This window comes from Perca flavescens, chromosome 20 (assembly GCF_004354835.1).
Source record: "Perca flavescens isolate YP-PL-M2 chromosome 20, PFLA_1.0, whole genome shotgun sequence".
Lineage (NCBI taxonomy): Eukaryota > Metazoa > Chordata > Actinopteri > Perciformes > Percidae > Perca > Perca flavescens.
This window is the reverse complement of record NC_041350.1, coordinates 64,523-80,000: the sequence shown is the minus strand read 5'-3', so window position 1 is coordinate 80,000 and position 15,478 is coordinate 64,523. Positions and strand designations below refer to the sequence as shown.

At 48.1% G+C, this 15,478-nt stretch overlaps 2 protein-coding genes across 5 annotated transcripts in view; one reads left to right on the top strand and one right to left on the bottom strand.

Annotated features, from left to right (window-relative positions):
- Positions 1-2,651, top strand: part of znf839 (zinc finger protein 839) — a 12,271-nt gene extending 9,620 nt beyond the window's left edge. For 3 of the 4 annotated variants that reach the window (XM_028566068.1, XM_028566069.1, XM_028566066.1), the window contains 2 exons: positions 498-705; positions 1,094-2,651. In XM_028566068.1, the coding sequence (XP_028421869.1) occupies positions 498-705; positions 1,094-1,586 (701 nt within the window). In that variant the 3' untranslated portion in view covers positions 1,587-2,651. The remainder of the gene's footprint in view (positions 1-497; positions 706-1,093) is intronic. The other variant, XM_028566067.1, reaches the window with a different exon arrangement.
- Positions 2,652-4,776: 2,125 nt separating this feature from the next.
- On the bottom strand, positions 4,777-14,208 carry cinp (cyclin dependent kinase 2 interacting protein). The gene is made up of 6 exons (XM_028565991.1): positions 14,067-14,208; positions 9,670-9,826; positions 8,519-8,666; positions 7,238-7,367; positions 4,983-5,149; positions 4,777-4,940 (listed from the first exon to the last, which is right to left on the bottom strand). The coding sequence occupies exons 1-6, from the start codon at positions 14,140-14,142 to the stop codon at positions 4,905-4,907; spliced, it is 714 nt and encodes a 237-aa protein (XP_028421792.1). The 5' UTR covers positions 14,143-14,208; the 3' UTR covers positions 4,777-4,904.
- Between the last annotated feature and the right edge of the window lie 1,270 nt (positions 14,209-15,478).

The window sequence follows — 15,478 nt, the reverse complement described above, 5'->3', positions numbered from 1 at the left end:
CTGTACTGTACTACACCCTACTGCACCAGTACTGTACTACACTCTGCAACGGGGGTTACCAACGAGTATCAACCCTTTACACTTCAACAGCTGCGCTGCCCTGTTCGTTACTGGCAGCAGAAGCATTGCTGTACGAGATGCTAGCTAACCCTACACTACACAGCAGCTAACGTTAGCCTACTGTAGCTAGCAGCTAGCTTAATCACGGTTAAAATGCACCAAGATGAACTCCAGTTTTTGTAAAGTTAAATTAAAATAAGTAATTTGTTCTAAATGAATCATTGAAATGTGAGCATATGGCCTCGGCAATAAACAAGCCGTTCTTTAATGTTGTCGTTTTGTTCTCTTCTTTTAAAGTATCGGTTAAGGCACCGGGATCAGAAGAAACCCAAACAATCCCCAACGTTACCTCCATACTTCTGCTGGGTCCAGACAAGTAGATCTACATTTAAACTGAACTCACGTCATGTTTCTGTGTTTCTACTTTTCTTTCCCAGGCCGGACCACACTGACCCCCGCTGTGACCTCTGTAACCCCCACCGTGACCCCCGCTGCGACCTCTGTGACCCCCGCTGCGACCTCTGTGACCCCCTCTGTGACCTCTGTGACCCCCGCTGTGACCCCTGTGAAGCCCTGCTCGGTCTCCGTTACTCCTCTGATGATTGCTGCCGGATCCAAACAGCCAAGCACCGCTGTGGCCTCCAGGTGAGCTGGCCCCACCCCTACCGTATGAGACCACACCCCTACCATATGAGACCACACCCCTACCATATGAGACCTCACCCCTACCATATGATACCTCACCCCTACCATATGAGACCACACCCCTACCATATGAGACCACATCCCTACCATATGAGACCACACCCCTACCGTATGAGACCTCACCCCTACCATATGAGACCACATCCCTACCATATGAGACCACATCCCTACCATATGAGACCACACCCCTACCGTATGAGACCACACCCCTACCGTATGTGTTCAGATGTTACAGCTGATAAATTCTTTTAATCAAATCATAAAAGTTTTTTTATTAGTTGAGCTTCCTCTGGTTCTGTGGTCTGATAGTGTTTCTGTGCTCCCTTAGCGTCTTTGGCTCCGCCCCCACCCAGGCTCTGCCCCCTGACACGCCCATGGAGGTGGATCCTGTGGCTGCGAGCCAGGACCGGGTCCTTAGCTCCGGAGACATCTCGGCCCAGATGAAGGAGCTGGAGAAAGCTCTGGGTTCAAGTCCCGAGGCTCCAGAAAAATCCAGAAACCCCGCAGACTCACAGACTCCCGAGCCTGACCCTGTCCCAGAGCCCGGCTTCACCCAGACCCCTGAACCCGGCCCCGCCCAGATTCTGGCCCCCCCTCAGCAGCAGAAGGACTCTGTGTCGCTGCAGGAGGGCCAGGAGATCTACATCCAGACGGAGGGGCTGACTGTGCAGATGGCCGAGCCCGGTCTGGACCGCATCGTGATCGTCAACGGGCCAGACGGGACCACCATGCACATCCAGACCCCCGAGGGCGTCCCGCTGGAGGCGGTGCAGGCGCTGCTGGGCATCGAGGCGTCCGACGCAGCCACAAATCCTCAGTAAACCTGAACACACCACGCTGACAGCCTGCAGCTTCAGGGTGATGTTATAAAACCCAGACAGAACCTGAACACACCACGCTGACAGTCTGCATCATCAGGGTGGTGTTTATAAACCCCAGACAGAACCTGAACACACCACACTGACAGCCTGCAGCTTCAGAGTGTGTTTATAAACCTCAGACAGAACCTGAACACACCAAGCTGACAGCCTGCAGCTTCAGGGTGATGTTATAAAACCCGGACAGAACCTGAACACACCACGCTGACAGCCTGCAGCTTCAGGGTGATGTTATAAAACCCAGACAGAACCTGAACACACCACGCTGACAGTCTGCATCATCAGGGTGGTGTTTATAAACCCCAGACAGAACCTGAACACACCACACTGACAGCCTGCAGCTTCAAAGTGTGTTTATAAACCCCAGACAGAACCTGAACACACCACGCTGACTCTGCGAGGACAAACAGGACAAAGTGTTCCTTTAATCCCTGGCCTGCATCGCTCCGTCGACTCGATGTCTCGGCCTTTCTTCTTCAGTCTGAACTTTGTGAACTTTTCCTCCCAGGTCCACTTGTGCTTTTCTCTCGCAGCTCGTTTCTGATATTTAAGAAAAGACAAACTGAGAAATAAACAGGAAACAAACTGCTGACGAACAGCTTCGACATTATTCTAACGAGGATCCGTTTGAGTTCTCGCACTCGCGAGTCTTATTTATCGTTCTCTGATTGGTCCGTTCAGTTTCTCTTCCTGCCGTTTTTTTTAAGGAATCTGGACTGATTGTAAATTTGTAAACTTGTGTTTTTTTCTTCAGTGTTTCCATATCTGAATTTGTTCATTTCAAAGTAAAAGCTGATTAGTTGGCTGTTTATATGTAGATAAATACGAAAAACAAAGTTTAAAAAAAAGTTGCACTATTTTATTACTTTTTATAAAACGTCACAGCGAAATGTTTTCAGGACTTTTGGACAACGTAAACTGACTGAAAACTTTGGAGGAAATGAAAGTTTGCTGATTTGTTGATGGTTTAAAACAATTCTTCTTCCTCCAATAAACTGATGTGATGAACTCGACTCCTGTTTGATTTCACTGAATGATGTCATCACATCATCATGATGTCATGTCATCAGATACCTCAGAAACATTGGTCACATTACAGCTGCACAAAAGTGATGCTGGGTTCGACAGACTGAAATCAGACTACAGACTACAAACGGACCACAGACTCTAATCTGACTACAAACGGATTTTCAGTAAAAGTTGACTTTCGGCAGATAGAACTTAGAACTTATGTTTTACATGAAGACAAAGTCTGAAAAAACTGAAATACTTTATTTAATGTTAGTAATCAGCAGCAAATCATCCACAGATTTTAAACAAACTCTGAATGTTGTTTGAACACATCTCCCCACCATCAGAAACACCGGCTTTAATTCTGCAGATTTTCAGTCTGGATCAACACTGAAAACTGTCAAACATCTGCAGATTGGGTTTCCTCGTCGGCAACCGTCTGATCATAAAACACACGACTGTCTCCGTGGTTTCTGAGACGATCATAAAACACACGACTGTCTCCGTGGTTTCTGAGACGATCATAAAACACACGACTGTCTCCGTGGTTTCTGAGACGATCATAAAACACACGACTGTCTCCGTGGTTTCTGAGACGATCATAAAACACACGACTGTCTCCGTGGTTTCTGAGACGGGAGCGAGTTTGTAGTAGACGGTCCTGATGTGGCTCAGGACTCATACGGTCTGAGACTACTTGTCCACCGCTACGTTTTGATTTAAAAAGGAATATCTTCTGCTACGTTCCCCCCTCTCATTCCCCCTGCTCTGGTGTTTCCCCCTCTCATTCCCCCTGCTCTGGTGTTTCCCCCTCTCATTCCCCCTGCTCTGGTGTTCCCCCCTCTCATTCCCCCTGCTCTGGTGTTCCCCCTCTCATTCCCCCTGCTCTGGTGTTCCCCCCTCTCATTCCCCCTGCTCTGGTGTTCCCCCCTCTCATTCCCCCTGCTCTGGTGTTCCCCCCCCTCTCATTCCCCCTGCTCTGGTGTTCCCCCCTCTCATTCCCCGTAATCTGGTGTTTCCCCCCCTCTCATTCCCCCTGCTCTGGTGTTTCCCCCTCTCATTCCCCCTTCTCTGGTGTTTCCCCTCTCATTCCCCCTTCTCTGGTGTTACCCCTCTCATTCCCCCCTGCTCTGGTGTTACCCCTCTCATTCCCCCTGCTCTGGTGTTACCCCTCTCATTCCCCCTGCTCTGGTGTTACCCCCTCTCATTCCCCCTGCTCTGGTGTTACCCCCTCTCATTCCCCCTGCTCTGGTGTTACCCCCTCTCATTCCCCCTGCTCTGGTGTTACCCCCTCTCATTCCCCCTGCTCTGGTGTTACCCCCTCTCATTCCCCCTGCTCTGGCGTGTCCGAGCCACTAAACCAGAGACATTTGGAAACACTTCTGACCCGTTATGGTTTGGAATCTGCGGGGTTGTGTTGCAGTCCCAAAGTTTCTCCTCCTGATTGGGTCTTATCTGTCACAACGTCTCATTCTCTGAGCCTCCAGGGTGAGTCTGGTCTGGGGGGTGTTATAGTGGGCGGTGTCCTGTCTCGAGCCTCCAGGGTGAGTCTGGTCTGGGGGGTGTTATAGTGGGCGGTGTCCTGTCTCCAGCAGCAGAGCCTCCAGGGTGAGTCTGGTCTGGGGGTGTCCCTGTCTCCAGCAGCAGAGCCTCCAGGGTGAGTCTGGTCTGGGGGGTGTTATAGTGGGCGGTGTCCTGTCTCCAGCAGCAGAGCCTCCAGGGTGAGTCTGGTCTGGGGGGTGTTATAGTGGGCGGTGTCCTGTCTCCAGCAGCAGAGCCTCCAGGGTGAGTCTGGTCTGGGGGGTGTTATAGTGGGCGGTGTCCTGTCTCCAGCAGCAGAGCCTCCAGGGTGAGTCTGGTCTGGGGCGTGTTATAGTGGGCGGTGTCCTGTCTCCAGCAGCAGAGCCTCCAGGGTGAGTCTGGTCTGGGGGGTGTTATAGTGGGCGGTGTCCTGTCTCCAGCAGCAGAGCCTCCAGGGTGAGTCTGGTCTGGGGGTGTTATAGTGGGCGGTGTCCTGTCTCCAGCAGCAGAGCCTCCAGGGTGAGTCTGGTCTGGGGGTGTTATAGTGGGCGGTGTCCTGTCTCCAGCAGCAGAGCCTCCAGGGTGAGTCTGGTCTGGGGGTGTTATAGTGGGCGGTGTCCTGTCTCCAGCAGCAGAGCCTCCAGGGTGAGTCTGGTCTGGGGGGTGTTATAGTGGGCGGTGTCCTGTCTCCAGCAGCAGAGCCTCCAGGGTGAGTCTGGTCTGGGGGTGTTATAGTGGGCGGTGTCCTGTCTCCAGCAGCAGAGCCTCCAGGGTGTCCTGGGGGTCTCCTGTCTCCAGCAGCAGAGCCTCCAGGGTGAGTCTGGTCTGGGGGGGGAGGAACGGCTGCTGCAGCCAACAGGACAGGTAGACCATGCAGAGGTCAGAGGTCGCCGTGTGACCCACTTCCTGCAGGATCATCTGCTTCAAACGAAGCTCCTGCTGGAAGGAGGCCAGCAGGAAACCACACGCTTCATCTGAAACATACAGAAACATCAGACGCTTCATCTGAAACATACAGAAACACCACACGCTTCATCTGAAACACACAAACATCACACGCTTCATCTGAAACATACAGAAACACCACACGCTTCATCTGAAACACACAAACATCACACGCTTCATCTGAAACATACAGACACACCACACACTTCATCTGAAACACACAGAAACACCACACGCTTCATCTGAAACACACAAACACCACACACTTCATCTGAAACACACAGAAACACCACACGCTTCATCTGAAACACCACACGCTTCATCTGAAACACACAGAAACACCACACGCTTCATCTGAAACACACAGAAACATCACACGCTTCATCTGAAACACACAGAAACACCACACGCTTCATCTGAAACACACAGAAACATCACACGCTTCATCTGAAACACACAGAAACATCACACGCCTCATCTGAAACACCACACGCTTCATCTGAAACACACAGAAACACCACACGCTTCATCTGAAACACCACACGCTTCATCTGAAACACACAGAAACACCACACGCTTCATCTGAAACACCACACGCTTCATCTGAAACACACAGAAACACCACACGCTTCATCTGAAACACCACACGCTTCATCTGAAACACACAGAAACATCACACGCTTCATCTGAAACACATAGAAACATCACACGCTTCATCTGAAACACACAGAAACATCACACGCTTCATCTGAAACACACAGAAACATCACACGCTTCATCTGAAACATCACATGCTTCATCTGAAACACACAAACACCACACGCTTCATCTGAAACACACAGAAACATCAGACTCTGAAACAGACTCTTAAAAGTTCCGGAGGATTTGCCGGATGTCCCTCTTTAGGCCGGATGTGCGTCTCCTTCCTCTGTCTCTGTAGCTATGTTTCCATCTGAATTAAGTGATACCGAATGAAAAATGCCGTCATGGAAACAGTCAAATTCGATAGAATAGAGTCAAATGAAATACGTTCGGTCTCATCGGATTTTATCTTGATCAATATACGGCTTATGCGATAAACGCTGATGGAAACGTTATTTGCCGAATATATTAATGAATTGCGATTAAGTTTTAGGTCATTTTATGGTTGAAACTCACCACAAAACGAAGAAGAAGAAGTTGTAGTCCATTTCCTCCCAGTATTTCCTTTCTGTTTGCACACATGACGGGCGTCAACAGAGACATGATGTAAGTGGACAAATGAGACTTTTTGAATTTAATTTACGAGCAAAATATAACGGCTATTTTAGATAGCAAAAATCTAAGAAAAGCCAGAATTTATCAGGAACTGGCGAAGGAATTGACCAACAAAGGTTAGGACGAGCCGTGGGAGGTCCTGCGGAGTGAATGGAAGGAGCTCTAACAGAGACACATGTCTCCAGAAAGAGAGTTGTCTCTCAGCGGTGCCGGAGGGAAAATAAAAGGAGAGTTCACCTTGTAGAGGATCTGGATCAGATCCAGATCTGGATCAGATCCTCGGCCAAAGGCCCATCGCAGCTTCTCATATTATCAACTACTACTGCTGTCTGGTGAAACTTTGTTCACAAATGTTTGCTTGAATTTTGTGCGATTCAGTGTGTAAATGAACGAAAAAACCTTAAAATGTCTCAAATCAATTTGATATACCAATGTAATCGCAAAACAGCGATGTGACGTCATTACGCAACAGGTTTTTATTCACTTTAAAGTTGTTGGATGGAAACACACTTTCAGCAGCTTTATTTGCATGAGTTTTTTTACCAAACTTCAGATAATTTGATTGACAAGTGGATGGAAACTTATCTTCTGTTGGGGTTTTAACCTCCGGTGGATCTGTGAGGACTATGGTTAACTGCTCCTCAGGTCTCTGCAGTATAAATCCAGACAGCTAGCTAGACTACCTGTCCAATCTGAGTCCAACTAAAACTACTTTTAAACGTGTCGTTGCAGAATCACCACAACGGATATTTTGAGTTCTTTTTGGCATTAAAAACAGATTTTTCGGCTACAGAGTGGCTGTAGAGGACTGATGGGGTCCTGCTGGTGTGACGGCTGGGTCAGGGTTTAGGTAAACTTACTGAAGTGTTTGGTGCTCCAGCTGTAAAACAGAGGAACATTTCTTCCTTCAGGTCCGAAATGAAACTCCTCCAGATCCTGAACGCCTCGCTGTGATGTCATCAGACGCTCCATCTTCGTCACCACGGCGACCTGACAGGAAGAAGAGAAACGTCGGAAACAAACCTGGAAGTCACTAAATAAAAAGCCCCATCTCGTCTTTATTCTGATCTCCAGGTTATAGAAAACATCTCATGTTTCTCCTTTAACTTCCTCAATGTCTCTGTATCCGTTAACTCCTGATAGTAACCATGGCTGTTGGTACCTGAACATAGTAAACACGTCCCCTGTAATAATAACCTGTAACAATAACCACATAACCAGTAATAATAACCTGTAACAATAACCACGTCACCTGTAATAATAACCGAGCCTACCGGGTAACTTGGAGAGGATCTAGCTCAGAACCTTGCCCAATCAAAACTGGGGTTCCTCAGGGATCAGTCCTGGGTCCCCTCCTCTTCTCTCTGTACACCAACTCTCTCGGGTCATTCACTCGCACAGCTTTTCTTACCACAGCTACGCAGATGACACCCAACTAATCCTCTCCTTTCCTGAGTCTGAAACTCAAGTAGCAGCTTGTATATCGGCCTTTCTGACTGACATCTCTTCTTGGATGTCCACACACCATCTGAAACTCAACCTCAACAAGACTGAGCTCCTTTTCCTTTTAGGGAAGGACTCTCTTACCCAAGACCTGACTATAACAACAGACATCTCTGTGGTAGCCCCCACCCAGACTGATAGAAACCTGTGGTAGCCCCCACCCAGACTGATAGAAACCTGCGGTAGCCCCCACCCAGACTGATAGAAACCTGTGGTAGTCCCCACCCAGACTGATAGAAACCTGCGGTAGTCCCCACCCAGACTGATAGAAATCTGCGGTAGTCCCCACCCAGACTGATAGAAACCTGCGGTAGCCCCCACCCAGACTGATAGAAACCTGCGGTAGCCCCCACCCAGATTGATAGAAACCTGCGGTAGCCCCCACCCAAACTGATAGAAACCTGTGGTAGCCCCCACCCAGACTGACAGAAACCTGTGGTAGCCCCCACCCAGACTGATAGAAACCTGTGGTAGTCCCCACCCAGACTGCTAGAAACCTGTGGTAGCCCCCACCCAGACTGATAGAAACCTGTGGTAGTCCCCACCCAGACTGATAGAAACCTGTGGTAGCCCCCACCCAGACTGCATGTTCAGCCCATACACGCTGCATGACATCAGAAGGATAAATGAAGCGTCACCATTTTATGGACCACGTCCTGCAGTTTACAGCATTCTTCCTGCAGCTCTGCAGCCCCCCCAGGCTGCTCAGACAGGGGGGGCTGCAGAGACCGGGCCGACGGGGGGGAGGGGGGGTCGTCCAGCAGCAGACGCTCATTGCTCTGAGATCTGGAGACAGAACAGAAAAGAGGAAGTGAGGTCATCATTATCATGCAAGAAACTCCCCCTTGTGTCCCACTGCAGGGGCCAGTCTTTAGAGATCAGACTTGTGGGGGTGTTTTGAGGCGGTGTGAGAGTCCCGTACAGGAAACAGGAAACATTACTGCCTCTATCTCTGCCACAACAAACAGCAGCTCTGAACTGTCCTCAGTCCCTCCGTCTCTTTTCTTTCTCTCTGTCTCTGGGAATGAAGCTGCCTTCAGGAGAGATCTATCAACCATCTGATGGGAAACAGGAACTGAAATATAACGTCTCCTTATGCTACATTGAGGTGGGGGGGGTTAAAGAACACAACAGGAACTTTCAGTGACCCCGCCCCGCAGCACAACCCTGCAGAGCATTACCAGCATTGGTCTGAATGCACCCTAACTGTAACTAAAGCAGAGTAACTAAAGCAGAGTAACTGGAGTATATAGTAACTATAGTAGAGTAACTGGAGTATATAGTACCTATAGTAGAGTAACTGGAGTATAAAGTAACTAGCAGAGTAACTGGAGTATATAGTAACTTTAGTAGAGTAACTAGAGTATACAGTAACTTTAGTAGAGTAACTGGAGTATATAGTAACTTTAGTAGAGTATCTGGAGTAGATGGTAACTTTAGTAGGGTATCTGGAGTATATTGTAACTTTAGTAGAGTATCTGGAGTATATAGTAACTTTAGTAGAGTAACTAGAGTATACAGTAACTTTAGTAGAGTAACTGGAGCATATAGTAACTTTAGTAGAGTATCTGGAGTATATAGTAACTTTAGTAGAGTAACTAGAGTATACAGTAACTTTAGTAGAGTAACTGGAGTATATAGTAACTTTAGTAGAGTATCTGGAGTAGATGGTAACTTTAGTAGGGTATCTGGAGTATAGAGTAACTTTAGTAGAGTATCTGGAGTATATAGTAACTATAGTAGAGTATCTGGAGTATATAGTAACTTTTGTAGAGTAACTGTAACTGACCGTGTGAGGGTGATAGCCGTGATGTTTTCGGCGGCTGTGAAGCCGTCCTCGTTCAGTTTCTCCCAGCGCAGCATCAGGTTGTGCCAGTCAGCTGCGTTGTCTTTGATCTTTCGGCTACTTCCTGTGACAGCAGGGCACTTCCTGTTTGCTGAGGTCACTGTGAGGTCAGCAGACAGACAGTTTTATTTTTAAATGATCAGAACAGAAGTTAGACAGAGAACGAGGCCATCCAGGCCAAGCGCTGCTTGTGTAAGGCATGCAGCATCATCACAGCCTGTTCTCACCCCAACCCTGTTCTCACCCCAACCCTGTTCTCACCCCAACCCTGTTCTCACCCCAACCCTGTTCTCACCCCAACCCTGTTCTCACCCCAACCACAGCCTGTTCTCACCCCAACCCTGTTCTCACCCCAACCCTGTTCTCACCCCAACCACAGCCTGTTCTCACCCCAACCCTGTTCTCACCCCAACCCTGTTCTCACCCCAACCACAGCCTGTTCTCACCCCAACCACAGCCTGTTCTCACCCCAACCCTGTTCTCACCCCAACCACAGCCTGTTCTCACCCCAACCCTGTTCTCACCCCAACCCTGTTCTCACCCCAACCACAGCCTGTTCTCACCCCAACCCTGTTCTCACCCCAACCCTGTTCTCATCCTGTTCTCACCCCAACCCTGTTCTCATCCTGTTCTCACCCCAACCCTGTTCTCATCCTGTTCTCACCCCAACCCTGTTCTCATCCTGTTCTCACCCCAACCACAGCCTGTTCTCACCCTGTTCTCACCCCAACCACAGCCTGTTCTCACCCCAACCCTGTTCTCACCCCAACCCTGTTCTCACCCTGTTCTCACCCCAACCACAGCCTGTTCTCACCCCAACCCTGTTCTCACCCCAACCCTGTTCTCACCCCAACCACAGCCTGTTCTCACCCCAACCCTGTTCTCACCCCAACCCTGTTCTCACCCCAACCACAGCCTGTTCTCACCCCAACCCTGTTCTCACCCCAACCACAGCCTGTTCTCACCCCAACCCTATTCTCACCCCAACCACAGCCTGTTCTCACCCCAACCCTGTTCTCACCCCAACCTTGTTCTCACCCCAACCACAGCCTGTTCTCACCTTGTTCTCACCCCAACCACAGCCTGTTCTCACCCCAACCCTGTTCTCACCCCAACCTTGTTCTCACCCCAACCACAGCCTGTTCTCACCTTGTTCTCACCCCAACCACAGCCTGTTCTCACCCTGTTCTCACCCCAACCACAGCTTGTTTTCACCCCAACCACGGCCTGTTCTCACCCTGTTCTCACCCCAACCACAGCTTGTTTTCACCCCAACCACGGCCTGTTCTCACCCTGTTCTCACCCCAACCACAGCCCCCCCGGACAATTTGCACTACCCTACCCCACCCATACTGTTCTATTTATTTATTACATACTGTAATTACACCTATACATAGCCATATTCTAGTGCTCTTCATACTATTCATCCTGCACATACACTTATTCTTACTACTCTTATAATGTTACCATACTGCACATCTGCCTATATGGTTCATCTAGTATATCCATATTTATTTTGTTTTTCTTATTATATATTCTGTTAATACACTGTATCTATATTATTCTTACTACTAGTATAATGTCAGTGCTACTACATTGCACATATCTGTACATGTTGTTCGTACACTGTTCATATTACATATTTATTCAGCTCTTATAACTGTAATATATTTCATTGTCCTGTCTATGCACCACCTGTCTTTACTTGTATATCACTTGGCACTTTACTGCTTTTTTTGCACTTCTGGTTGAACGCAAACTGCATTTGTTGTCTTTGTACTTGTACTCTTTACAATGACAATAAAGTTGAATCTAATCTAATCTAAAAATCTCTAGCATTTACAGACGCAACAGAAAGCATTTGGTGTGGTGGCAGCGGCGAGAATAAACTTTCTTATTTTTTGAAATAAATTCTTCATTAAGAAGATGCAGAAAAAGCAGAAAGAAACAGAACAGTATATAAAGACACATGAGAACATTGTACAGCTACACCCTGCAATGCTCAGCTGCACCCTGCTACACCCTGCAATGCCCAACTCAACCTTGCAATATTCTGCTACACCCTGCAGTGCCCTGCTACACCCTGAAATACCCTGCTACACCCTGAAATACCCTGCTACACCCTGCAGTGCCCTGCAATATCCTGCTACACCCTGCAGTGCCATGCTGCAACCTGCTACACCCTGCAGTGCCCTGCTACACCCTGCAGTGCCATGCTGCAACCTGCTACACCCTGTAGTGCCCTGCTACACCCTGCAGTGCCATGCTACACCCTGTTGTGCCCTGCTACATCCTGCAGTGCCATGCTACACACTGCTACACCCTGTAGTGCCCTGCTACACCCTGCAGTGCCATGCTACACCCTGCTACACCCTGTAGTGCCCTGCTACACCCTGCTACACCTTGCAGTGCCCTGCTACACCCTGCTACACCTTGCAGTGCCCTGCTACACCCTGCCGTGCCATGCCACACCCTGCAGTGCCAGGCTACACCGTGCAGTGCCAGGCTACACCGTGCAGTGCCATGCTACACTCTGCAGTGCCATGCTACACCCTGCAGTGCCATGCTACACTCTGCAGTGCCATGCTACACCCTGTAGTGCCATGCTACACTCTGCAGTGCCATGCTACACCCTGCAGTGCCATGCTACACCCTGCTACACCCTGCAGTGCCATGCTACACCCTGTAGTGCCATGCTACACCCTGCAGTGCCATGCTACACCCTGCTACACCCTGCAGTGCCATGCTACACCCTGTAGTGCCATGCTACACCCTGCTACACCCTGTAGTGCCATGCTACACCCTGCAGTGCCATGCTACACCCTGTAGTGCCATGCTACACCCTGCAGTGCCATGCTACACCCTGCTACACCCTGCAGTGCCATGCTACACCCTGTAGTGCCATGCTACACCCTGCTACACCCTGTAGTGCCATGCTACACCCTGCAGTGCCATGCTACACCCTGCAGTGCCATGCTACACCCTGCTACACCCTGTAGTGCCATGCTACACCCTGCAGTGCCATGCTACACCCTGCAGTGCCATGCTACACCCTGTTGTGCCCTGCTACATCCTGCAGTGCCATGCTACACACTGCTACACCCTGTAGTGCCCTGCTACACCCTGCAGTGCCATGCTACACCCTGCTACACCCTGTAGTGCCCTGCTACACCCTGCTACACCTTGCAGTGCCCTGCTACACCCTGCTACACCTTGCAGTGCCCTGCTACACCCTGCCGTGCCATGCCACACCCTGCAGTGCCAGGCTACACCGTGCAGTGCCAGGCTACACCGTGCAGTGCCATGCTACACTCTGCAGTGCCATGCTACACCCTGCAGTGCCATGCTACACCCTGCAGTGCCATGCTACACCCTGTAGTGCCATGCTACACTCTGCAGTGCCATGCTACACCCTGCAGTGCCATGCTACACCCTGCTACACCCTGCAGTGCCATGCTACACCCTGTAGTGCCATGCTACACCCTGCAGTGCCATGCTACACCCTGCTACACCCTGCAGTGCCATGCTACACCCTGTAGTGCCATGCTACACCCTGCTACACCCTGTAGTGCCATGCTACACCCTGCAGTGCCATGCTACACCCTGTAGTGCCATGCTACACCCTGCAGTGCCATGCTACACCCTGCTACACCCTGCAGTGCCATGCTACACCCTGTAGTGCCATGCTACACCCTGCTACACCCTGTAGTGCCATGCTACACCCTGCAGTGCCATGCTACACCCTGCAGTGCCATGCTACACCCTGCTACACCCTGTAGTGCCATGCTACACCCTGCAGTGCCATGCTACACCCTGCAGTTGCAACCTGCTATGCCTACCAAGAGCCTGGGTCTGTCCCAGGTTTCTCCCTAAAAGGGAGGTTTTCCTCACCACTGTCCCACTGAATGCTTGCTCTTGGGGGAATTACTGGAATAGTTGGGTCTTTGTAAATGATAGAGTGTGGTCTAGACCTACTCTATCTGTAAAGGGTCTCGAGATAACTCTTGTTATGATTTGATACTATAAATAATGGTCTAGCTGATGTGTTTCTAGTAAAAAAAACAAAACATTTTGAGTTTAAATCCTTAAATGTTTAGAGATACTAAATAAACTATAACTGATTATGATCGTTATAACACACAGATTAACTGATTAACATGTTTGATCGATGAAATATTAAACATGCGTGTTGTTGTTGTCTTTCGGACCGGAAGTAAGAATCAAACATCAGCTGATTGACTCGCGGAGCCTCGTTTCCTCCTCACATTAATACAACTCTAGATTAAATACTAATAGTTACAGTTACAGTTACATTTAGTTACAGTTACAGAGAAACTCACCTTCCATCTGATCAGAAATCCTCGCTGGATGGAACCATAGACAGTATATGGATATATATGTCAATGGACAGAACATGCACGGTGACGATCAACACTTTCGGGGTCTTCTTCTTCTTCTTCTTCTTCTTCTTCTGTATTAACGGCGGGCTCTACCAGAGTGTATGTGTATACCGCCCCCTACTGTATCAGAGTATTACAACATGACCCTGTTACATCCTAACCTGCTCATATTACAGCCTTTTACAATCACTTTGGCACTAATTTCAGAACCTTGACGTCATTTTTCATAACTGTAAACACAAAACTCACAACCAATGATCAAAATACACATTTTTCAAATCTATAACACTTGTTTCAATTGCTTGGATACAATACACATAAGCCTGAGATCATTAGTTCATTTAACAAAGATCAGCTGTTCAATATACAACTTCACATCAAAGTACTACTATTTCAAAAGGCAATTCACACATTACATTTCAGATGATTGTCTATTCCTTCCATAACAATCATCTAGCTATCAATTGATACAACTACTTAAAATGATAAGTAACTGTTGCATTACTCTTAATGCATAGTTGTATCTAAACAGACAAACAATATTCCATGTTTAGATTATGAAAGTTTCAAGATAAAGAGATTCATTGTCACCAATTAGCGTGGAGCATGAACCAATTAGACTACATGATCTATGGATGTAATATTTTATCATCATTCTTTACTGTAATGTACTACTGTTTACCAGACACTGTTTCTATGGTCCCATGTACTACCTTCACTGTACTGTACTACTGTTTACCAGACACTGTTTCTATGGTCCCATGTACTACTACTGTAATGTACTACTGTTTATCAGACACTGTTTCTATGGTCCCATGTACTACTACTGTAATGTACTACTGTTTACCAGACACTGTTTCTATGGTCCCATGTACTATTACTGTAATGTACTACTGTTTATCAGACACTGTTTCTATGGTCCCATGTACTACTACTGTAATGTACTACTGTTTATCAGACACTGTTACTATGGTCCCATGTACTACTACTGTAATGTACTACTATTTACCAGACACTGTTTCTATGGTCCCATGTACTATTACTGTAATGTACTACTGTTTATCAGACACTGTTTCTATGGTCCCATGTACTACTACTGTAATGTACTACTGTTTATCAGACACTGTTACTATGGTCCCATGTACTACTACTGTAATGTACTACTGTTTATAAGACACTGTTACTATGGTCCCATGTACTACTACTGTAATGTACTACTATTTACCAGACACTGTTTCTATGGTCCCATGTACTACTACTGTAATGTACTACTGTTTATCAGACACTGTTACTATGGTCCCATGTACTACTACTGTAATGTACTACTGTTTATCAGACACTGTTTCTATGGT